Raw genomic sequence first — 24,609 nt, 5'->3', positions numbered from 1 at the left:
GATCGTTGCGCTGTGAAGCAACAGTGCTTGCTACCGTGCTGCCCATTGTGCTCATCTGTGAACTTTGACACACTGCACTTGATCCCCAACTCCAGTTCATCTATGTAAATTGCGAACATTTGCAGATCCAACATTGATTCCTGAGGCACACCACTAGCCACTTTTTGCCAACCAGTAAAACTCATTTATCCCCAGTCTTTGCTGTCTGTCAGTTAACCAATCCTCTATCCATGCGAATACATTACCTGTAACGCCATGTGCCTTTATCTTATGTAGCAGCCTTTTGTGTCTTTTGGAAATCCAGATACACCGGTTCCCCGTTGTCCACCGCGCTCGTATTGTCCTCAAAGAATTCAACTAAACTAGTCAAACATGACCTGCCTTTCATGAACCCATGCTGCGGCTGCCCAGTGGGACAATTTCTCTCCAGATGTCTTGCTATTTCTTCCTTGACGATGAAACAAAGAACAATACAGCCCAGGCAGGGCCGGTGCTAGGAATTGCGGGCCCAATTAGAAAAGTGATGGCGGGGCCCCTACTCTACAAAAGTAAAAATTTATGTATGTTTATATTTCGTGTATTATGCTCGTCTTTAACCAAAAAAAAACATTAAATGCTTGATATACTAAAATTTTGAAACTTACTTACCCGGGCGGAAGGATTTGGCGGCGCAGGGCTGAAGGATTTGTCGACGGTAATGCGGTGCGTTCCCCAAAAGTAAAAACTACCCTATAGTTCCTCTTAGAATACAGAAAAGGCTTCAAACGGTAACTCTGTCGCCGCTGGCGCGGGGCCCCCTTAAGGTGCAGGGCCCAATTTGATGAAATTGGTCAAATAGGCTTAAAACCGGCCCTGAGCCCAGGAACAGGCCCTTCAGCCTTCCAAGACAGTACCGGTCACTTGGATTCAAGCATTTTCCCCATTACAGAAGTCAAGCTAACCGGCCTATATTTACCTGCCTTTTGTCTACCTCCTTTTTTAAACAGTGGCGTCACATTTGCTGTTTACCAATCTGCTGGAACCACTCCAGAGTCCAGTGAATTTTGGAAATTACCCCAAGCACATTTGCCCTGCCGCCTCTTTTAGTACCCTGGAATGTATTCCATCAGGGCCAGGAGACTTGTCTATCTTTAGCCCCATTAGCTTGCCCAATACTACCTCCGTAGTGATAATCGTTTTTAGGTCCTTACCTGCCATAGCACTCTTGCCAACAATTATTGGCATGTTATTTGTGTCGTCTATTGTAAAGACTGACACAAAATACCTTTTAAATGCCTCAGCCATTTCCTCATTTCCCATTAAATCTCCTTTCTCATCCTCTAAAGAACCAATGCATACCGTAGCTACTCTTTTTCGTTTTATATATTTGCGGAAACGTTTGCTACCTGTTTTTATATTCTGAGCAAGTTTACTCTCATAATCTATCTTTTTCTTTATAGCTTTTTCTCGTGGCTTTCTGTTGACCTTTAAAGACCTTCCATTTTCCCACTAATCTTAAAGTAAGGGAACACTTAGGAAGCAGCGATCATAATATGGTTGAGTTCAGTCTGCAGTTTGAAAGAGAGAAGGCAAAATCGGATGTAATGGTGTTACAGTTAAATAAAGGTAATTACGAGGGCATGAGAGAGGAACTGGTGAAAATCGACTGGAAGCAGACCCTAGTGGGGAAGACAGTAGAGCAAAAATGGCAGGAGTTTGTATGCATAATTGAGGACACTGTACAGAGGTTCATCCCCAAGAAAAGAAAGATTATCCGGGGAGGGATTAGACAGCCATGGCTGACAAAGGAGGTCAGGAAATGTATCAAAGAAAAAGAGAGATCCTATAAAGTGGCCAAAAGCACTGGGAAATCAGAAGATTGGGAAGGCTACAAAAACAAACAGAGGTTAACAAAGAGACAAATAAGGAAGGAGATGATCAAATATGAAGGCAGGCTAGCCAGTAATATAAGAAATGATAGTAAACGTTTCTTTCAATACATAAGAAACAAACAACAGGCCAAAGTAGACATTGGGCCAATTCAAACTGATTCTGGAAGGCTAGTGATGGGAGACGAGGAAATGGCTGGAGAACTTAATAAGTACTTTGCGTCTGTCTTCACAGTGGAAGACATGAGTAATATCCCAAAAATTATAAAGGGTCAGGGGGCTGAGTTGAGTATGGTTGCCATTACAAAAGAGATGGTGCTAAAAAAGCTAAAAGGTCTTAAAATTGACAAATCTCCTGGCCCCGATGGGCTACATCCTAGAGTTCTGAGGGAGGTGGCTGAAGAAATAGCGGAAGCGTTGGTTGAGATCTTTCAAAAATCACTGGAGTCAGGGAAAGTCCCGGACGATTGGAAGATCGCTGTTGTCACCCCCTTGTTCAAGAAAGGATCAAGACAAAAGATGGAAAATTATAGGCCAATTAGCCTAACCTCGGTTGTTGGTAAAATTCTAGAATCGATCGTTAAGGATGAGATTTCTAAATTCTTGGAAGAGCAGGGTCGGATTAGAACAAGTCAACATGGATTTAGTAAGGGGAGGTCGTGCCTGACTAACCTGTTAGAATTCTTTGAGGAGGTGACAAGTAGGTTAGACCAGGGAAACCCAGTGGATGTGGTCTATCTGGATTTCCAAAAGGCCTTTGATAAGGTGCCACACAGGAGGCTGCTGAGTAAGGTGAGGGCCCATGGTGTTCGAGGTGAGCTACTGGCATGGGTTGAGGATTGGCTGTCTGACAGAAGGCAGAGAGTTGGGATAAAAGGTTCTTTTTCGGAATGGCAGCCGGTGACCAGCGGTGTCCCACAGGGTTCAGTGTTGGGGCCGCAGCTGTTCACCATATATATTAATGATCTGGATGAAGGGACTGGGGGCATTCTAGCGAAGTTTGCCGATGATACGAAGTTAGGGGGTCAGGCAGGTAGTGCTGAGGAAGTGGGGAGGCTGCAGAAGGATCTAGACAGTTTGGGAGAGTGGTGCAGGAAATGGCTGATGCAATTCAACGTGAGAAAATGTGAGGTCTTGCACTTTGGAAAAAAGAATCCAAGCATAGACTACTTTCTAAACGGTGAGAAAATTCATAATGCCAAAGTACAAAGGGATCTGGGAGTGCTAGTCGAGGATTCCCTAAAGGTAAACATGCAGGTTGAATCCGTGATTAAGAAAGCGAATGCAATGTTGTCATTTATCTCAAGAGAGTTGGAATATAAAAGCAGCGATGTGCTACTGAGCCTTTATAAGGTTCTGGTTAGGCCCCATTTGGAGTACTGTGTCCAGTTTTGGGCCCCACATCTCAGGAAGGACATACTGGCACTGGAGCGTGTCCAGCGGAGATTCACACGGATAATCCCTGGAATGGCGGGTCTAACATATGAGGAACGGCTGAGGATCCTGGGATTGTATTCATTGGAGTTTAGACGGTTAAGGGGAGATCTAATAGAAACTTACAAGATAATACATGGCTTAGAAAGGGTGGACGCAAAGAAACTGTTTCCGTTAGGCGAGGAGACGAGGACCCGTGGGCACAGCCTTAGAATTAGAGGGGGTAAATTCAGAACAGAAATGCGGAGACATTTCTTCAGCCAGAGAGTGGTGGGCCTGTGGAATTCATTGCCGCGGAGTGCAGTGGAGGCCGGGACGCTAAATGGCTTCAAGGCAGCGATAGATAAATTCTTGATGTCGCGAGGAATTAAGGGCTACGGGGAGAATGCTGGTAGGTGGAGTTGAAATGCCCATCAGCCATGATTGAATGGCGGAGTGGACTCGATGGGCCGAATGGCCTTACTTCCACTCCTAGGTCTTATGGTCTAATCTTTGCACTTTGTATGCCTTTTCTTTCAATTTGATGCTCTGTTATTTCCTTGGATATCCATGGATGATTATCCTTTTCCCTACAGTCCTTCCTTTTCGCTGGTATATACTTTTTCTGAGCACTGTGGAAAAAATCTATTTGAAAGTCCTCCACTGTTCCTCAATTGTCCACCACAAAGTCTTTGCTCCCAATCTACCCGAGCCAACTCGTCCCTCATCCCATTGTAGTCTCCTTTGTTTAAGCACAAGACACTGGTACAGGATTTTACCTTCTCTCACACCCATGTATTTTAAATTCAACCATACTATGATCGCTCCTTCCAAGAGGATTCCTAACTATGAGATCATTAATTAATCCTGTCTCATTACACAGGACCAGATTAAGGACCGTTTGCTTCCTCGTAGGTTCCATTACATACTGTTCAAGGAAACTCTCGCGGATACGTTCTATGTACTCCTCCTCAAGGCTGCCCTGACCGGCCTGATTTGACCAATCGACATGTAGATTAAAAAGTGAGACCTAGGACTTCCGGTGGCGGCAATGTGTGAGTCAGCCATGCATTCGGTGGCTCTGACTCTGGCGGGAGTTGTGGACCTGGTTCCCCGGTTTTTTCGGGACTGGTGAGCGCTGGAAAGACGGCCACAAGGGGCTGAGTAACGGGCAGAGCTGCATGGAACTGCTGGAGAGCAGGAAGCAGCGAAAACGGGAGAGAAAAGGACTAAGGCAAAGTACAGTGGAAGCTGACCTGGGAGCAAAGACCTACGGACCTCGGACCCGGCGATCCAGCCAGCGCTGGAAAACATGCTGCAGGTGATTAAGAGCAGGTTTGAAGAGTTGAAGCGGGATAACTTGGACCCATTTCAGAAGGCAGTGGATGAATTGAACCAAAGATTGGATGCCCAGGACAAAAAAGTTAAGGAGCTGGGGGAAGCGGTGGAGGAGCAGGCGGACACGCAGACGGTTGCGGCGCTAGAAGTCGATGGGTTGAAGGAGAGGCAGAGGAGACTGCTGGACAGAGTAGAGGAGCTGGAAAATAGAGCCCGCAGACAAAATCTGAGGATCATCGGCCTCCCGGAGGTAATTATGCTGCAGGAGACACATTTGAAAGTGCCTGACCAGATTAGACTAAGGAAGAGCTGGATCAGCCAGGTCTTCCACTCGGGCTTGGACTCTAAGTCCAGGGGGGGTAGCAATTATGATCAATAAGGGGGTTCAATTTGAGGCGGAGTGCGGAGTCGCAGACGGCAGGGGCAGATTCCTTATGGTAAGGGGCACGCTGGAGGGGAGGAGAGTGGTGCTGGTGAATATATATGCTCTGAATTGGGACGACGCTGATTTTATTAAAAGAGTGCTGGGGAAAACCCCAGACCTAGACTCGCGCAAGTTGATTATGGTGGGGGACTTCAATACGGTCCTCGACCCGGGTCTAGACTGGTCATGTCCCAGAACGGATAGACTCCCAGCAATGGTAAGGGAGCTGAAAGGGTTCATGGAACAAATGGGGGCAGTAGACCCATGGAGAGCCAGACGGCTGACGGAACGGGGATATTCGTTTTACTCATGTCCACGGAATATATTCTAGGATCGATTTCTTTATCATGGGCAGGGACTGTGTAAGGGAGGTAAAAAATACAGAATACTCGGCGATCACTATTTCGGACCATGCCCCACATTAGGTGGACCTGCACGACTGCAGGGAGAATTATCAACACCTGCAATGGAGGTTAGACACAGGATTGCTGTCGGAGGAGGGGATTTGTGAGAGACTGCGTAAGTGTATGCAAAATTACCTGCAGGTGAATGATACGGGGGAGGTTTCAGCAGCGACCCTGTGGGAGGCGCTGAAGGCAGTAGTGACGGGTGAGCTGATCTCAATTCGGGCTCACAGGAATAGGACGGACAGAGCAGAAATGGATAAATTGGCCAAGGAGATCCACCGGATAGACGAGGAGCATGCGGGGTTCCCCGGGGGAGGACCTACTCGGGGAGAGACTGAGACTGCAGGCGGAACTGGGAGTGCTATCCATGAGTAGAGCCGTGGAACAACTTAGAAAGGCAAGGGGAGTGGTGCATGAGCATGGGGAGAAGGCTAGCAGATGGCTGGTGCAGCAACTCGGGAGGAGGGAGGCGGCCAGAGAAATAAGTAGGGTGGTGGACGGGAAGGGGAGCAGAGTGGAGGACCCGCCAGGACTAAATAAGGTGTTTCAGGACGTTTATAGTAAGCTCTACACATCAGAACCCCCGGAGGAGCGGGGGAGATGAAACTGTTCCTGGACTGACTAACCTTCCCAAAAGTGGGCAGGGGACTAGTGGACAGGCTGGGGGCCCCAATTAGAGCGGAGGAGGTACTGGGAGGCCTAAAGGCCATGCAGTCAGGTAAAGCCCCGGGACCGGATGGATACCTGGTAGAGTTCTACAAAACGTTCTGAGATAGCGGGGTCGGTGCTGACCAGGGTTTTTAATGAGGCGAGGGACAGAGGGACCCTACCTCCGACGATATCGCAGGCCACCATCTTGCTGATATTAAAGCGGGACAAGGACCTGGAATCCTGCGGGTCATACAGGCCAATCGCCCTGATTAATGTGGACGCCAAGGTCCTGGCGATTAGAATTGAGGACTGTGTACCGGAGGTGATTGGGGACGACCAAACGGTTTGTTAAAGGCAGACAGCTGACAGCCAACTTGAGAAGATTGCTTAATGTGATTATGATGCCCCTGACGGGCAAAGAGGTGGAGGTACTTGTAGTAATGGACGCTGAGAAGGCCTTTGACCGGGTGGAGTGGACTATTTGTGGGAGGTACTCGGACGGTTTGGGTTCGGGGAGGGACTGGTTAATTGGGTCAGACTATTGTACCAGGCCCCAAAAGCTAGCGTAAGGACGAACAGGACGACGTCAGACTATTTCAGACTACATCGCGGGACCAGACAGGGATGCCCACTCTCCCCGTTGCTGTTCGCGCTGGCCATAGAACTGTTGGCGATTGCTCTGAGAGCTGCAAAGGGGTGGAAGGGAATAAGGGAATGACGTTGGGGGGGGGGGGGGGGGGGGGGGGGGGTGGAGCACAAGGTCCCTCTCTATGCGGACGACCTGCTCCTGTATGTGTCGGACCCACTGGCCGGGATGGACAATATACTGGAAACACTGAGAAAGTTTGGCCGGTTCTCCGGGTACAAATCCGGGATGGAGGGGCTGGTTGAGCTCACTGAGCTAAATCGCTGGCTTTTAAAGCAGACCAAGCAGGCCAGCAGCACGGTTCGATTCCCGTACCAGCCTCCCCGGACAGGTGCCAGAATGTGGCGACTAGGGGCTTTTCACAGTAACTTCATTGAAGTCTACTCGTGGCAATAAGTGATTTTCATTTCATTTCAGTTTCAAATTAAATATGTCCAAGAGTGAGATGTTTGTAGTGCAGGCAAGGGGCCAGGTGAATAGGCTGAAGGAGCTGCCATTTAGGCTGGTTGGGGAAAGTTTCCGATACTTGGGGATACAGGTGGCACGAGACTGGGGCAGGTTACCTAAGTTAAATTTGACTAGAGTGGTGGAACAAATGAAGAGGGAGTTTCGGAGATGGGATGCACTCCCGCTATCACTTGCGGGGAGTGTGCAGATGGTAAAGATGACAATCCTCCCAAGATTCCTGTTCATTTTTCAGTCAAAAGTACCAGCAAAATCATTGAGCTTTGTCTGGGCGGGAAAGTCCCCGCGGGTGAGGAAGGCAATGCTGGAAAGGAACTGCAGCGAGGGGGCACTGGTGTTGCCGAATCTGATCAACTATTACTGGGCGGCTAACATAGCCATGATAAGGAAATGGATGGTGGGTACGGGGTCTTTTTGGGAGCGGGTGGAGGTGGCTTCGTGCAGGGGCACCAGCTTGGCAGCCCTGGTCATGACTCCCCTACCACTTTCGCCGGCTAGGTACTCCACCATCCCGGTAGTGGGAGCGGCCCTGCGGATATGGGGCCAGTGGAGGAAACATGTCGGGGAGGTGGGTGTGTCGGTCTGGGCTCCAATATGTAATAACCATCGATTCACCACCTGGGAACATGGATGGTGGGTTTCGAACATGGCGGTGGGCGGGGGTCAGGAGGGTGGGCGATATGTTCCTGGAGCTTTGCGAGCTTGAGGGTGTTGGAGGAGAAATTTGGGCTGGTAAGGGGAAATGACTTTAAGTATTTACAGGTGTGGGACTTTATATGCAGACAGGTCCCATCCTTCCCACACCACCTGCCAATAGGGCTCCAGGACAGAATAGTCTCTCAAGGGGAGGGTAGAGTCTCTGATATCTACAAGGTGCTCATGAAGGGGGAAGAGTCCCAGATGGAGGAACTGAAACTCAAATGGGAGGAGGAACTGGGCGGGGAGATGGAAGACGGGGTATGGGCGGAAGTCCTGAGTAGGGTAAACTCAACCGCAACATGTGCCAGGCTCAGCCTGATTCAACTTAAGGTCGTTCACCGGGCCCACATGACAGTGGCTCGGATGAGCAAATTCTTTGGGGTAGAGGACAAGTGCGTGGGAGGACCTGCGAACCACGTACACATGTTTTGGGCATGCCCTAAGCTTATGGGGTACTGGGAGGGATTTGCGGGTGTCATGTCCCGGGTACTGAAAACAAGGGTGGTGATGAGACCAGAGGTGGCAATTTTCGGGGTTTCAGAAGACCCGGGAGTCCAGGAGGAGAAAGAGGCCGATGTTCTGGCCTTTGCTTCCCTGAAAGCCCGACAACGAATACTGCTGGCATGGAGAGACTCCAAACCCCCGAAGATCGAACTATGGCTTTCGGACATGTCGAGTTTTCTGGGTGTGGAAAAAAATCAAGTTTGCCTTGAGGGGATCTGTACTGGGGTTCGCCCGAAGGTGGCAACCATTCTTCGACTTCTTTGCGGGAGATTGAACGTCAGCAGGGGGAAGGGGAGGGGGGGGGGGGGATGGGGATGGGGATTGGGGGGGGGGGGGGGGGGGTGGTGGAGGGATGGGGGAGGTTAGAATAGAGTAGGAGGGATAAATAGGTGGGTAGTGTTTATGGGAGAGGAGTGGTTATGTGCACTATGGTTTGGTTGAAGTGTTGGTTTTCCGTTGTTTGCATATTTCTGTAATCTGTAACTGTTTACAATGCCAAAAAATACCTCAATAAAATTTATTTAAAAAAATAGTAAGACCTAAATCATAAATTAGTTTAATTTTTCCACAATGAAAGTAGTAAAGTACATTATCAATAAAGCTGTAAAGTTTAAAATGTATCCAATATTAGGACATAGAACAGCACAGTATAGGCTCTTCAGCCCATGATGTTGTGCCGACCATTTATCCTAATCTAAGGTCAACCTAACCTACACCCCTTCAATTTACTGCTGTCCATGTGCCTGTCCAAGAGTCGCTTAAATGTCCCCAATGATTCTGACTCCACCACCTCTGCTGGCACTGCATTCCACACACCCATCACTCTCTGTGTAAAGAACCGACCTCTGACATCTTCCCTATACCTTCCTCCAATCACCTTAAAATTAGGAGCAGGAGTAAGCCATTCAGTCACTGCAGCCGATCCCACCATTCAATTTGATTGTGCCTGAAGATGTGCTTTATGTTTTAAAAAAAAACATGATTTTTAATCAAATGGCTGGAAATATGAACTGAACTTTTAAAAACAGACACAAAAGTCACTCGCAGCACAAGACGGCTAACCCCAATTTGCCGTGTTGTACATTCACATGCCAATTCACTGGAATTCGGACAGCATGCCTCCAAAGTGCACCAAAGATAAGACCTACTGGAGAATGTGACGGTTCCATCGCTCCTGTCCCATTAAATGGCATTATGGCAATCACCAGAGGTATTCAACTGTTGGAGATGATACAGTAAGCCTGGACAGCGGACTCTGACTAAAAGGGATTTCCAGGCACAATCTAATCAGATAACCCTTGGAACATGGGCATTGAGCTTATTTGAATCCCCTGGACAGTTGGCGAGGGAACTTGACAAGCCAACCCTTTGTATGTTTTAAGCCCATGTTTTCTCTGCAGAACTGGGGGCAGTTAACTGAGATTCTGAGAGAGAAGAGCAAGTGTGGCCCCTCCTACTACCCTCTCTCTCTAACCCACCTGGTGACGAGGCTTCATCCCAATTTGCTGACCAGCCGGGGATTGCCATGCTGCAGAAATTTATTTAAAAATTCAACCCAGCACTACCACCTGAGGAAGAAGAACCAACTCCGCTGTTTACATCTTTAATTCTGAAGGCTTGGGACCACCAGAGGAGAGTCGCAAGATCACAGAATTCACCCTGAAGCTAGTCGTCACCAAACTGAACAGTATTCGAAAAGAGGAGGTAGAGGGAACTATAAACCAGGGAGCCTAACGTCAGTAGTGGGGAATTTGCTAGAGTCCATCATCAAGGATTCCATAGCACAGTATTTTGAAAGCAGTGGTATAATCAGGGAAAGTCAGCAGGGATATACGAAATTGAAATCATGCTGGGCAAATCTACTGGAATTCTTTGAAGATGTAACTGGCAGAGTTGACTAGGGAGAATGGTGGATGTGTTTTATATAGACTTCCAGAAGGCTGTCGACAAGGTTTCACATAGCAGGTTACTATATAAAGCTAAAGCACATGGGATTGTGGGTAGTGTCTCGAGATGGATAGAAAACTGGTTAGCCAGCAGGATACAAACAGGTGGAATAAATGGGCCTTTTTCCGATTGGCAGGCAGTGACTAGTGGGGTAGAGCAGGGATATGTGCTATGGCCCCAACTGTTCACATTATATATTAATGATTTGGACGAGGGAGCTAAATGTATTTTCTCCAGATTTGCAGCTGATACAAAGTTGGGTGAGCTGTGAGGAGGATGTAGAGATGCATCAGCAGGTTTTGGACAAGCTGAGCGAATGGGCATGTATGCATGGCAGATGCAGTATAATGTGGATAAATGTGAGGTTATCCACTTTGGCAGCAAAAATAGGAAGGCACATCGTGGTTAGCATCCGAGTACTCCAGTTTCCTCCCACAGGTCCTGAAAGACTTGCCTGTTAGGTAATTTGGGCATTCTGAATTCTCCCTCTGTGTATGCAAACAGATGCTGGAGTGTGGCGACTAGGGGCGTTTCACTTTTAACGTCATTGCAGTGTTAATGTAAACCTACTTGTGACAATATAAGATTATTATTATGGTGCACCACAACCACCAGACCTTTCAAAATGCTTTGCAGCCAATGTTGTGATTTTTCTTTTTATTGTACGCAGCAAACTCTCTCGAATAGCAATGTGGTAACGGAAGGGATATGCAAATTGGTCTAATTTTTTTTTTTTAATCTTGTATGTTGGAAACTGCTCCACATTCCAGCAGGAGGATAACTTGGGAAATCCACCTGTCTCGGTATTATGACGGTTTACCTGCAGAGTGTATGTCTTCTGATATCTGATGCTGCCTACTTCACTAGATTCTTCGATAAGTACTTTAATGCGCAATCTACCAGGGCTTTACTGCTTACCATTTTCAGTCTGTCAGTTAATTTCTCATATTCTTAATATTTTGTCACACCTCCCTAAACATTTATGGATAAATGTGAAATATTACCTCTTGGTTCTGTGGAGGGGATAAAGAGTTCAGCAGAAATGTGCCTGGAATGGTATAATTCACATAAAGGAGTGGAGGAAGTGTGGATGAAAAATGCCATGGGGGAAAAGCGGAGTATAAAAGGTGCGAGAGATTTGTTAAAGCACAGTTAGCCTATTGTGCAGTCTTGAGCACTCTATTAGAGACCTGGAATAGGTGCAACATAACTTGAGTATTCAAATGTGAAGCGCACTATATTCTGGAGTAATAAATGAAAGCTGGAATCCAGGAGGAGTGTTCAAAGTTAATGAAGGATTTAAGAGGAGATGGATCATGATTTTAAAATATGGGTCTATGCCTGAAGTCGGAAAATAAGTACTTTTTTTTTACACCAAAAGATTATGATGCACTCTGGCTGTACTTGCTGTCGCTCATGTGGGCTGTACTTGCTGTCGCTCATGTGAAGAACAGTGACTATTGAAACCAGATCAGCTGCACTCCTGAGGGATAGCTTACAGAATTCTGGAGCATAGTTGTGACATTAGCTGTAAATTTGTTTATGACGACTGCCTAAGCTTTCCCTGTGGTGGGCAAATCCTGAGGGTACGTAACTGGAGGTTTCTTCAGTTGCAGATGCTGATCAATTCCTGCCTGTTGGTCTTTGGGAGATGTCCGGTTATTGAGCAAAAGCACTGGGAAATGATTGTATTTTGATCGACTGAAGTAAAACATCTGTATGTAAGTTTTGGGTGCTTGGCACAGGATTCTTTATATAAAGATAAATCAAACACTCGCGAAAAGATGTTGAGAAGTTTGGGGTTAGAACAGATTGCTTTGGTGTCACCACTCCAGGCTCTTTGGAGCAAAATGGGTTCCGACTGTTGAATAATGTTTCTTTTGTTGACTAGTGTGGGAAACTGAAGTGGCATTGAATCTGCTGAAATTGAAATAGAGACATGCCCATTAGGACAGGGTCAAGGAAACTTGACTGTATGTATAACTGTGCTGCGATTTGGCATGACCGCCTGCTGACTATCCGTATTGAACTGAAACCCCAGAGGAGCCGAGTTCAAATTCCACTGTGAATTCAGTCAGTTTGTCTCTGTTATCGTATTATGTTGCTTGGAAATTGATAGTTCAAGCCCCACTCCAGAATTTGTGGAGTATGTAATCCAGGCTGGTACTTAAGTGCGGTACTAAGGGATATACTGCCGGAGATGCTCATGATTTAGTTTGGCTTATTTTTTTGCATGTTAGTTTGGACAAGCTCATCTGTGAAGTGGTGAGTCAGTGATACTCTCCTCCTGAGGCGACACTGGTGATTGTGTTTTGGGTTGGCCTAGTGCCACTCGGGTGGTCCATTCGGATTATTCCTGACGTTGAAGCATTTGCTGACTGTATGAGTGCAAATAGTGGAGACTGCGCTATTATTTTTGTGAATTTCCTGATCTTTTTAAATTATTACAAAAAAGAAACACACCAATTAATTTCCCCTTCCTGACCATAACCTGCATATGTAGTGCTATTTCTTTATCATTCCTACAAGTGCATAGTCCCTCCTTTTAAATCCCAGCAGTTTGTCCCACTATTTCAGGCATCATCTATCCAGTATACTGATGTAGGTTTAAACTGAAAAATCCCGGCTGTTGAATTGTTCTTCTAAAGGATGTTTTGTATATAAGTATGCGATGTGTGTACTGCATTTTATGGTACTTGACAAGCGCACAGGTTTTAGGATTGTGCAGCTCCATAACCACCTTTTGTGTGAATGTGGGCAGTATGCATGCGTGCCTGCTCTCTGGAAGAGCTCCATGCTGTCACCACCCAGTAAATGAGATGTGGCATCTCAGCTGCGCACCCTGGTAAAGTATTTTCAATCTGTAAATACTGTAAATGGAAAACTGATTAGCAGTTGATGGATTTTTGTTTTTTCAAGATTGCTGTAATCAGTCTCGGGCAGATGTAACAGATTGCAATAGTGTGGCAGTGATTTCAGCCCTGAATATTGCATAGTGCTGTGACTGCAGGCACAGGATTTTGTGCTACATCCATTATTTCAAGCCCTTGTATTCTTTTTACTCTTTTTAAAAATAAAAAAAATTCAGAGAAGGAAGCTGTTTAATTCTTTTTATATATGTGATATGTCAATGGTAAACCAAATTTTCGAGTAAGTGTCTAATTGTTTAATTTTCCGTAATGCATTTAAGTGAAGATTTTTTGTGAGGATAGGGTGGAGTTGCTGGGATATATAAACGTGGTTTTGGTAGGGAGTCACACTGTGCGATGTGCAGGAGACCAGCTCACAAATTTGACATTTGGGAAATACAAGGCCGGTATTCTCGAACCAGGCCATAAGGATAGAGAGGGAAAATCTGAGGGAAAAGTCATCCCAGGATGATACATACAGTCCTCCCCTGGTATCTGGCTGCTTTTGAACCGGGTTGATGAATGGTAGAAATAGGTTGCATCTCCAATCTAGGTCTAAAAAACATTACACTGCAATTGGGAGAGAGTGGAATAGAAGTTTAAAGTGGCTCTATAAATGGAGTTAAAAAATAATTGCAATTTTTTTGTCTTGAAGCTTTTAAATTTAATCATTTCTATGTTGCGATTTTTTTTTTAATATACTGGATTCCAATCTCTCTATCTCTCTATCTCTCTCTCTCTCTCTCTCTCTCTTCCCCCTCCCTTCGATCTGTCCCTTGCTTGAATCAAAATCTGTGTGTTTTTTTCCATGCTGTCAGGTGAGGTGCAGTAAAGCCATCCCATCTTCATCATCATCTTTATTGTGACAAGTAGACTTGCATTAACACTGCAATGAAGTTACTGTGAAAATCCCCTAGTCGCCACACTCCGGCGCCTGTACAGTTACACAGGTCCCTATCAGCACATCTTTCGGGACTTGTAGGAGGAAACCGGAGCACCCGGAGGAAACCCACTCAGACACGGGGGAACGTGCAGACTCTGCACAGTGACCCAAGCCAAGAATCGACCCTAGCGTTGTGAAACAACAGTGCTAACCACTATGCTACCTCCCCTAATTGGGTATCCACACTGCTTCCACCCTTTTTATAATATTGACTTGGTAATAAGCCTATTACATAATGCTTTATCAAACACTTTTCGAAAGTTCATTTGCACAACATCAACTGCACTATCCTCATCAAGGCACCGCAGCATGGATAAATGGGAGAAGCTGCATTTTTTCTTGGAGAAGAGAAGCTTGAAAGGAGATTTGATAAAGTGCTGAAAATCACGAGGTGTCTGATGAGAGAAAAATGGTTCCTTTTGGTGGAAGAACTGGGATGAAGAGGACACTGGAACAGCAAAAGGACCAAAGACGGCATGAGAGAAGCGAGTGGTTAGAATCTGGAATGCACTGTCTGAGAGTGTGTTGGAGGCAGATTCAATTGGAGCTTTCAAAAGGGAATGGGATAAAAATAGAAGAGTAAAACTTTACAGGGGTATGAGGAAAGAGCGGGTCAGTACGACTAGCTAAATTGCTTTTGTCGAGAGCCTGTATGGATTCAGTAGGCTGAATGGGATGATTCGGACTCCACCTCACTATGGGGCAGCGAGTTCCACAAGTTCATCGCTCTCTGAGAAGTAGTGCCTCCTCAGTCTGTTTTAAATGCTCTCCAAACCCATTTTAATCTCACTTGCCTTTTCCCTGCCTGACCCCTCCCATTTCTGAACTATTCTTTACTCTTCTGTGCAGGTTTGTGTCCTTTATGTGCAAAGCCCCTGCGCTTTGGTTTTAATTAGCACTTTGATAGAAAGGAAAGACTGTAAATGCTGAATTTGCATTTTAATAGATTCCTGTTTCTCAGCGCAACTGCAATTATTTATTCTTCATTCATTCAGAGGATGTGGGTTTCGCTGCCCGGGCCAACATTTATTACCATCCCTAATTGCCTTTGAGAAGGTGATGGTGAACTGCTGCCTTGAATCGCAGTAGTTCATGTGATGTAGGTACACTCACCGTGCCGTTAGGGAGGGCGTGACCCAGCGACAGTGCAGGAATGGAGATATATTTCCAAGCCAGGATGGTGAGTGGCTTGGAGGGAAATTTCCAGGTGTTGGTGTTCCCATGTGTCTGCTGCCCTTATTCTTCTTGATATTGGCAGCCGTGGGTTTTGAAGGTGCTGTCTGAGGATACTTGATGAGTTCTTGTTATTTAAAAGATTTATCGAACCTCATTGTTTAGCTTTAAAGCTTAGGAGTAGAAGATGAAGCTCAAACCTAAATGAGGAGGAAAAAGACTCACTAGAATTTCTTTCGTGCTTTTCATATTTCCGGATGTTCCAAAACATTTTTCAGTCGAAGTATTTTTTTGAAGTGGAGATGCCGGCGTTGGACTGGGGTGAGCACAGTAAGAAGTCTTACAACACCAGGTTAAAGTCCAACATGTTTGTTTCAAACACTAGCTTTCGGAGAACTGCTCCTTCCTCAGACCTGAGGAAGGAGCAGTGCTCTGAAAGCTAGTGTTTGAAACAAACATGTTGGACTTTAGCCTGATGTTGTAAGACTTCTTACTATTTTTTTGAAGTGTGGGGACCCTTGTAATGTGGGAAATTTGGCAGCTAACTGATGCACAACAAGATCCCACTAACAATTTCGAGTCGGCTGCACCAATGTGCCCCTGGCTGTCCTCTCACTTTCTACCCCCCACAAACTTAAAATCAATCGAAACTCTGCGGCCCACGTTTTCATTCACTCTTTGCCCCTGTGCCCAATGACTTACACTGGTTCCCGGTCAAGCGATGTCTTGATTTTTAAGATCTTTTCCTTGTTTCCAATTCCCGCCATGGTCTCGGCCCTCCAGCCCCAGAGCCCTCCGAGATATGTAGTCCTTTAATTCTGACCTCTTGAGCATCCCTGGTTTTTAGTTGCACCATCATTTACAGCTGTGTCTTCAGCTGCCTCGGCTCCAAGTTCTGGAGTACCCTTCCTACACCTCCTTGCCTCAAGCTTTTGCTCATCTGACCAATATCTCCTTATGTGGCTCAGTGTTTTACTTTGTTCCTGTGAAGCATTTTGGGATGTTTTAGTACATTAAAGGTGCTATATAAATGCAAGTTGTTCTCTGTTCTTTGAATAATGCCGGAACCGTTTTACATTTACTTGAGAGCAGTGAGGCTTTGGGTTTGCGTCTCATCCAGAGTGCAGCACTGCTAAGAAGTGCCATCAAAACTGCCTTTGCAAGATATCATTGGGTTTGTATGCAGCTACGTACATAACTGCGTACAGTCTTCGTCACCTTGCTTAAGGGGGCTGTGGGGCGGTGTTAGGCATATTTGCATTGGAAGCAGTTCAGAGAAGGTTCATAAATTGACAGTTCAGAAAAAATAGAAGGGGCATAGATAGGGTGGATAGTCAGAGACTTTTTCGCAGGGTAGAAGGGTCAATTACTAGGAGGCATAGATTTAAGGTGCGAGGGGCAAGGTTTAGAGGAGATGTACGAGGCAAGTTTTTTTTTACACAGAGGGTGGTGGGTGCCTGGAGCTCGCTGCCGGAGGAGGTGTTGGAGCAGGGATGATAGTGACATTTTAAAGGGCATCTTGACAAATACATGAATAGGATGGGAATAGAGGGATACGAACCCCGGTAGTGCAGAAGATTTTAGTTTAGATGGGCAGCATGGTCGGTGCAGGCTTGGAGGCCGAAGGGCCTGTTCCTGTGCTGTACTTTTCTTTGTTCTTTATTCACAAATCATGCCTGATTTGGATGAGAGGTTTGCCTCAAAATGAGAGACTGAACAGGGAGAGGTTGAGCAGATTGGACCTATGTTCAATAGTGTTTAGAATAATGAGCAGTAATCTTATTGAAGATTCTGAGGGGACTTGACAGGGTAGGTGCTGAAAGGATGTTTCCCCTCGTGGGCAAACCTAGCACCGTGGGACATTGTTTAAAAAAAACGTGGTCTCCCATTTAGGAGAGCCATGGAGGAATTTCCTCTCTGGTGGTTATTTGTATTTGGAATTCTCTTCCATGGTGAGCAATGGAGATTAAATCTATTCTTGGCTGAGTTAGATTTTTGATCTATAACGGAGTTGACAGTATAGCGGCAGGCATGAAAGTGGAGTTGAGGCCATGATCTTGTTGGATGGCAGAGCACGTTTTTGTAAAAGTGTATTTTATTCCAAACATGTGTAAAACAAAATCGCAACATATACAAAAACACACGCCACAAACTCCCAGTCCACAATTTGTACAATTTTTTCCCCCTATTCCCCCCCCCCCCCCCCACCCCGACGAACAATTCCTCAAACATTGTCATGAACCATCCCCATTGTGTCGTGAAGCCCTCCGCCGACCCCCTCAACTCAAATTTAATATTTTCCAACCGGAGAAAATCGCCCAGCCAGGCCGCCTCCCCAGCACGCGTTTCCAACCTCCAATTCAACCAGGTCCTTCGGCGAGCAATTGAAGAGGTGAAAGCCACAATGTCGGGCCCCTCCCCCCTCCAGCAGCTCTGGCACATCCAAAGAACGCCACCATTGGGTCCGGTCTGGCCTCCACCCCCATAATTTTAGATAGCGTCCCAAACACTGCTTCTCAGAACCTGTCCAGATTCTCACAAGCCCAGAACGTGTGTGAGTGATTCGCTGGCCCTTGTCCACACTCCTCGCACTCATCGGCCACTCCTTGGAAGGATGGCAGAGCAGGCTTGATGGGCTGAATAGCCTACCTCTTTCTTGATGATCTTCGAAGAATACATGCTGCAAGCTCTTCCACTAGAAGATTAAAAGCTATTGAGTGGGGGCTTTGGCAAACAGTTATGTTCCCTGATTACCTGTAAGATTGTTGGTCTTGTAGTGAAGTGATTTGTTCCAATGTTGTTGCAGTCACTGAGGAGCTTACAATTGCTGGATGGCCATGGGCTCAACTTTTAACAAAAGGCTGTGTGCACAGTCTATACGTTTGGCCCGAACAACATCCCTGAAGTCTTTTGTTTGGAACTCTAGTCAGGTCTGCACCTCCTAGTCAACCTGTTCCAGTACAGCTGGAGCAATGACATCCACCTGAGAATGTGGAAATTTACCAGAAAAAGCAGGACAAATACACTCTGGTCAGTTACCTCCCCATTAATCTGCCCTTCATTGTCGATTTCTTGTTTCTTGCATGTGTAGAAATGAAAATGAAATAAAAATCACTTATTGTCACGAGTAGGCTTTAATGAAGTTACTGTGAAAAGCTCCTAGTCACCACATTCTGGGGCTGGTTTAGTACACTGGGCTAAATCGCTGGCTGTTAAAGCAGACCAAGGCAGGCCAGCAGCACGGTTCAATTCCCGTACCAGCCTCCCCGAACAGGCGCCGGAATGTGGCGACTAGGGGCTTTTCACAGTAACTTCATTGAAGCCTACTCGTGACAATAAGCGATTTTCATTTTTCATTTCACATTCCAGCACCTGTTCGGGGAGGCTGGTATGGGAAGTTGACTGTTGTGTGTTCTAATGTGGCTGTGGAGTTTGCTGGATGAATTAGTTATCTGATTTTTGTTGGGACTGCCAGATCTTTCTAGCTTTTTGTCATTCACTGTCTATATTCTTTTTTTTTAAAAATAATTTTTATTGAGATTTTTGAAAAATGTTTAACAACAGAACAATAATAATAATAACAATAACAATAATAAACACCCCCCCGGCACCCACAACAACGCATATAATGAACACATATAATGTCATTGATCCAGGTCTCCACGCTTGGGGGTCTCGCATCTTTCCATTGCAACAAGATCCTCCGCCGGGCTACTAGGGACGCAAAGGCCAAAACACCGGCCTCTTTCGCCTCCTGCACTCCCGGCTCCACCACAACCCCAAATATTGCGAGTCCCCAGCCTGGCTTGACCCTGGACCCTATCACCCTCGACACCGTCCTGGCCACCCCCTGCCAGAACTCCCCCAGTGCCGGGCATGCCCAAAACATATCGGCATGGTTCGCTGGGCTCCCCGAACACCTAATGCACCTGTCCTCACCCCCAGAAAACCTGCTCATCCTCGTCCCGGACATATGAGCCCTGTGCAGTACCTTGAACTGGATGAGGCTAAGCCTTGCACATGAAGAGGAGGAATTCACCCTCCAGGGCGTCCGCCCATGTTCCCTCCTCAATCTGCTCCCCCAGCTTCATAGAACATAGAACAGTACAGCACAGAACAGGCCCTTCGGCCCTCGATGTTGTGCCGAGCCATGATCACCCTACTCAAACCCACGTATCCACCCTATACCTGTAACCCAACAACCCCCCACCCCTTAACCTTACTTTTTAGGACACTACGGGCAATTTAGCATGGCAAATCCACCTAACCCGCACATCTTTGGACTGTGGGAGGAAACCGGAGCACCCGGAGGAAACCCACGCACACACGGGGAGGATGTGCAGACTCCACACAGACAGTGACCCAGCCGGGAACCGAACCTGGGACCCTGGAGCTGTGAAGCATTTATGCTAACCACCATGCTACCATGCTGCCCCATTTCCCACTTAGCCTTCAGCTCCTCTACCGACGCCTCCTCCACCTCCTGCATCACCTGGTAGATGTCAGACACCTTCCCATCCCCAACCCACACCCCCGAAAGCACCCTATCCCTCAACCCCCGCGGGCAGCGAAGGGAACCCCTCCACCTGCTGCCTAGCAAACGCCTTGACCTGAAGGTACCTGAACATATTCCCGGGGGGGGGGGAGCTCAAACTTCTCCTCCAGCTCACCCAGGCTCGCAAACCTCCCGTCAATGAACAGATCTCCCAACTTCCTTATGCCTGCCCTGTGCCACCCCAGGAACCTGCCAACAATGTTCCCTGGGACAAACCGGTGGTTCCCCCGCAGCGGGGCCTCCACCGAGCCCCCCACTTCCCCCCTGTGTCGCCTCCACTGCCCCCAAATCTTGAGGGTAGCCGCCACCACCGGGCTCGTAGTGTACCTCGTTGGAGGGAGCGGCAATGGCGCCATTACCAGTGCCTTCAGGCTTGTGCCTCCACAGGACGCCATCTCCATCCGTTTCCATGCTGCCCCCTCCCCATCCATTACCCACTTGCGTATCATCGAGACATTAGCTGCCCAATAGTACCCAGAGAGGTTGGGCAGCGCCAGCCCCCCTCTATCCCTGCCCCGCTCCAAAAAGACCCTCATCACCCTCGGAGTCCCGTGCACCCAAACAAATCCCATGATGCTGCTCTTCACCCTCTTAAAAAAGGCCCTCTGAATGAAAATGGGGAGGCACTGAAACAAAAACAAAAACCTCGGGAGCACCGTCATTTTAACGGACTGTACTCTACCCGCCAAAGACAGCGGCAGCATGTCCCACCTTTTAAACTCCTCCTCCATCTGCTCCACCAACCTAGTAAAATTAAGCTTATGCAAAGTCCCCCAACTCCTAGCCACTTGAACCCCCAGGTACCTAAAACTCCTCACTGCCCTTTTTAGCGGGAGCCCACCAATCCCCTCCTCCTGATCTCCCGGGTGTACAACAAACAGCTCACTCTTGCCCACGTTCAACTTATAGCCCGAGAAACTCCCAAACTCAGCAAGATTCTCCATCACCTCCGGCATTCCCCCCACCGGGTCTGCTACATACAGCAGCAAGTCATCTGCATAAAGCGACACTCGGTGCTCCTCCTGTTGCTCGTTCTGGATGAGTGTGCTTAACACTCAATTTGGCTCTGTTTCATTCCTTAGCTTTGGAGTCGCCAGGTATCATTAAGATACCGCCACAAGTTTCAAGGTCAAGTTCAAAGCAATAAAACCATACACCAATTAGTAAGTTCAAACAAGACACGTTTATTATATTACAGTAATCTAATCATGCATATAAAACTATAAGACTAGGCTAATCCTACCACTAATAGGCCAAATACTTACCTGGATAAGGGGACTGCTGGATCAGGGAACAACGGCTTCCAGCTTTGTCCTGGGTCCGCAGGCTTCCAGTAGTTATGGACTACAGGCGGTCAGGAATGTCTACTCTCGTAGCGTGCGTTGTGACTTACTTGTTGGCGGCTGCTGTCCAGACCTCTCCTCCTCACGGTTCTTCTGCTGCAACGGTGTTCTGTTGGGAGGGCTGGCTGGTCAAGGAGAGGCTGGCAGAGAGAGAGAGCTGGGGTCGCGGTCTCTGTCTTGTACTCCTCTCAGGGTCTTGCGCCCACCTGGGCGGACCCTCTATACTCTCTTGATCGATTGGGTCTCTTCCCAATCGATTGATTTGAATTCCCCAATAACGGGGCAGTATCTCGATCACTGGGGCGGTTCTTGGGACTTATTGTTTTGGGCTTCTTTGGCGCCGAAAAGTCTGGCCTTCCATTGAATGTATCAATTAGTGTTAACTTGTTTCTTTTGTGCCTGGGGATCGCCCGGTATCGCCTCATTAATATGTTTTTTTAAAAAAAATAATTTTTATTGAAAAATGTTGAATTTATACAACAATAATGCACCATAGTAAAATACCAAAAATAACAATAATATTAACAATCATAAACATTCGCCCCACCCCCATGCACAACACAGCATTTTAACAACAACGCAAATTAACACAATATAAAGTTACAGAATAGAAACTACAATAAGGAACACCCCCCCCACCCCGGGTTGCTGCTGCTATTGACCAAGTTACCTATCTTTGCGCCAGGAAGTCCAGAAAAGGCTGCCATCGTTTATAGAACCCTTGTATTGATCCTCTCAGGGCAAATTTCACACTTTCCAGTTTTATAAATCCCGCCATGTCACTGATCCAGGTCTCCACATTTGGGGGCCTTGCATCCTTCCACTGTAGCAGAATTCTTTGTCGGGCTACTAGGGACGCAAAGGCCAGGACACCGGCCTCTTTTGCCTCCTGCACTCCCGGCTCTACCGCAACTCCAAAAATCGCGAGTCCCCACCCTGGTTTGACCCTGGATCCAACCACCCTCGACACCGTCCCCGCCACCCCCTTCCAGAATTCTTCCAGTGCTGGGCATGCCCAGAACATATGGGCGTGGTTTGCTGGACTCCCCGAACATCTGGTGCACCTATCCTCACACCCAAAGAACCTACTCATCCTAGTATGTACCCTAGTGATTAACTCATCCTGCCTGGGAAAAAGCTTCTGACTATCCACTCTTTCCATGCCCTTTATCATTTTGTAGACTTCTGTCAGGTCGCTCCTCAACCTCCTTCATTCCAGTGAGAGCAAATCGAGTTCATCCAACCTCTCCTTTCTCGGAAGACTAAGGAAATTTGGCATGTCAGCTACGACCTTCACCAACTTCTACAGATGCACCATTGAAAGCATTCTTTCTAGTTGTATCACAGCTTGGTATGGAGCCTGCTCTGCCCAAGACTGCAGGAAACTACAAAAGGTCTGGAATGTCGCCCAGTCCATCACGCAAACCAGCCTCCAATCCATTGACTCTATCTATAATTCCCGCTGCCTCAGAAAGGCAGCCGGCATAATTAAGGACCCCATGCACCCCGGATACTCTCTTCCACCTTCTTCCGTCAGGAAAAAGATACCAAAGTTTGAGGTCACATACCAACCGACTCGAGAGCAGCTTCTTCCCTACTGCCATCAGACTTTTGAATGGACCAACTCGTATTAAGTTGATCTTTTCTCTACACCTTGCTATAACTGTAACATTATATTCTGCAGTCTCCCCTTCCTTCCTTCCTTCCTGGTATGCATTGTTTGTACAGCATGCAAGAAACAATATTTATCACTGTATACTAATACATGTGACAATAATAAATCAAATCAAATCTCCTCCTAGCTAATGCCCTCCATACCAGGCAACATCCTGGTAAATCTCTTCTGCACGCTCTCCAAAGCCTCCACATCCTTCTGGTAGTTTGGTGACCAGAATTGAACACTATATCCCAAGTGTGGCCGAACTAAGGTTCTTACAACTGCAGCATGACTTGCTAATTTTTATACTTGATTCCCTTCCACTGCTACACTCTGTCTTCTATGACCAAGCCAATTCTGTATCCATCTTGCCAGCTCACCATTGATCCCGTGCAACTTCACCTTCTTTACCAGTCTGCCATGAGCCTGCCAAAGGGCTGGCTGAAGTCCCATGTAGACAACATCCACTACCCTACCACCCTCAATCATCACCATTTCCTCAAAAAATTCGTTCAAGTTAGTGAGACATGACCTCATCTTCACAAAACTCTTTAATATGCCCTTTTCTTCCAAACCTTACATCAGTGTCCCTTAGTCCTTGTACATCAGCTAAACGGGGTTTAATTTTGTCTACCATATCCATTCCTATCATAATCTTTCACACCTTTATATCAAATTTCCGCTCAATCACCTCTGCTTCTAGGAGAATAACCCCACCCTTTTCAATCTAACCTTGTATCTAAAATCCCCTGACCCTGGAATTGTACTTTGCACCATCTCAAGGACTTTGACATCCTTCCAAAAGTGTGGTGACCAAATTTGGATGCAACACTCTAGTTGGATAAGTGAGAGGTTTATAAAGGTTCAGCATATCAAAGAACAAAGAAAATTACAGCACAGGAACAGCCCTCCCAGCCTGCGCTGATCCAGATCCTTTATCTAAACCTGTCGCCTATTTTCCAAGGATCTACTTCCCTCTGTTCCCCGCCCGTTCATATATCTGTCTAGATGCATCTTAAATGATGCTATCATGCCCGCCTCTACCACCTCCGCTGGCAAAGTGTTCCAGGCACCCACCACCCTCTGCGTAAAAGCTTTCCACGCACGTCTCCCTTAAACTTTCCCCCTCTCACGTTGAAATCGTGACCCCTTGTAATTGATACCCTCACTCTTGGGAAAAAGCTTGTTGCTATCCACCCTGTCCATACCTCTCATAACTTTGTAGACCTCAATCAGGTCCCCCCTCAACCTCCGTCTTTCCAGCGAAAACAATCCTAATCTACTCAACCTTTCTTCGTAGCTAGTACCCTCCATACCAGGCAACATCCTGGTGAATCCTCCTGCATTTTACTCGATGCCTCTAGACAGATCAACGCCAGCCTCCCAGATGGTCTAGATCCATTGCAGTTCACCTATCACTGCAACCGGTCCACAGCAGATGCTACAGATGACTCTACAATTAAGTCTAGAACATCTTGACAACAAGGGCACCTGCGTGAGACTACTGTTCATAGACTACAGCTCCACCTTCAACACCATTATCACGACAAGACTTACAACCAAACTCTGCCATCTGTGACTTGACCTCTCCCTGTGCAGCTGGATCCTTGACTTCCTCACCAACGGACCGCAATCTGTCAGGATAGACAACAGCACCTTCTCCACAA

At 46.9% G+C, this 24,609-nt stretch overlaps 1 protein-coding gene across 6 annotated transcripts in view; it reads left to right on the top strand.

Annotated features, from left to right (window-relative positions):
- arhgap39 (Rho GTPase activating protein 39) overlaps positions 1–24,609 on the top strand; it is a 632,129-nt gene that overhangs the window by 20,925 nt on the left and 586,595 nt on the right. For 2 of the 6 annotated variants that reach the window (XM_038798604.1, XM_038798612.1), the window contains exon 1: positions 13,139–13,207. The exons of 3 other annotated variants lie outside the window; for them this stretch is intronic. In XM_038798604.1, the coding sequence (XP_038654532.1) occupies positions 13,177–13,207 (31 nt within the window). In that variant the 5' untranslated portion in view covers positions 13,139–13,176. Of the gene's footprint in view, positions 1–10,097; positions 10,120–13,138; positions 13,208–24,609 lie in introns of those variants that run through there. One more of the 6 variants, XM_038798608.1, reaches the window with a different exon arrangement.

Source organism: Scyliorhinus canicula, chromosome 5, assembly GCF_902713615.1.
Source record: "Scyliorhinus canicula chromosome 5, sScyCan1.1, whole genome shotgun sequence".
Lineage (NCBI taxonomy): Eukaryota > Metazoa > Chordata > Chondrichthyes > Carcharhiniformes > Scyliorhinidae > Scyliorhinus > Scyliorhinus canicula.
The sequence above is the reverse complement of the archived record's forward strand: the minus strand, read 5'-3'. Positions and strand labels throughout refer to the sequence as shown.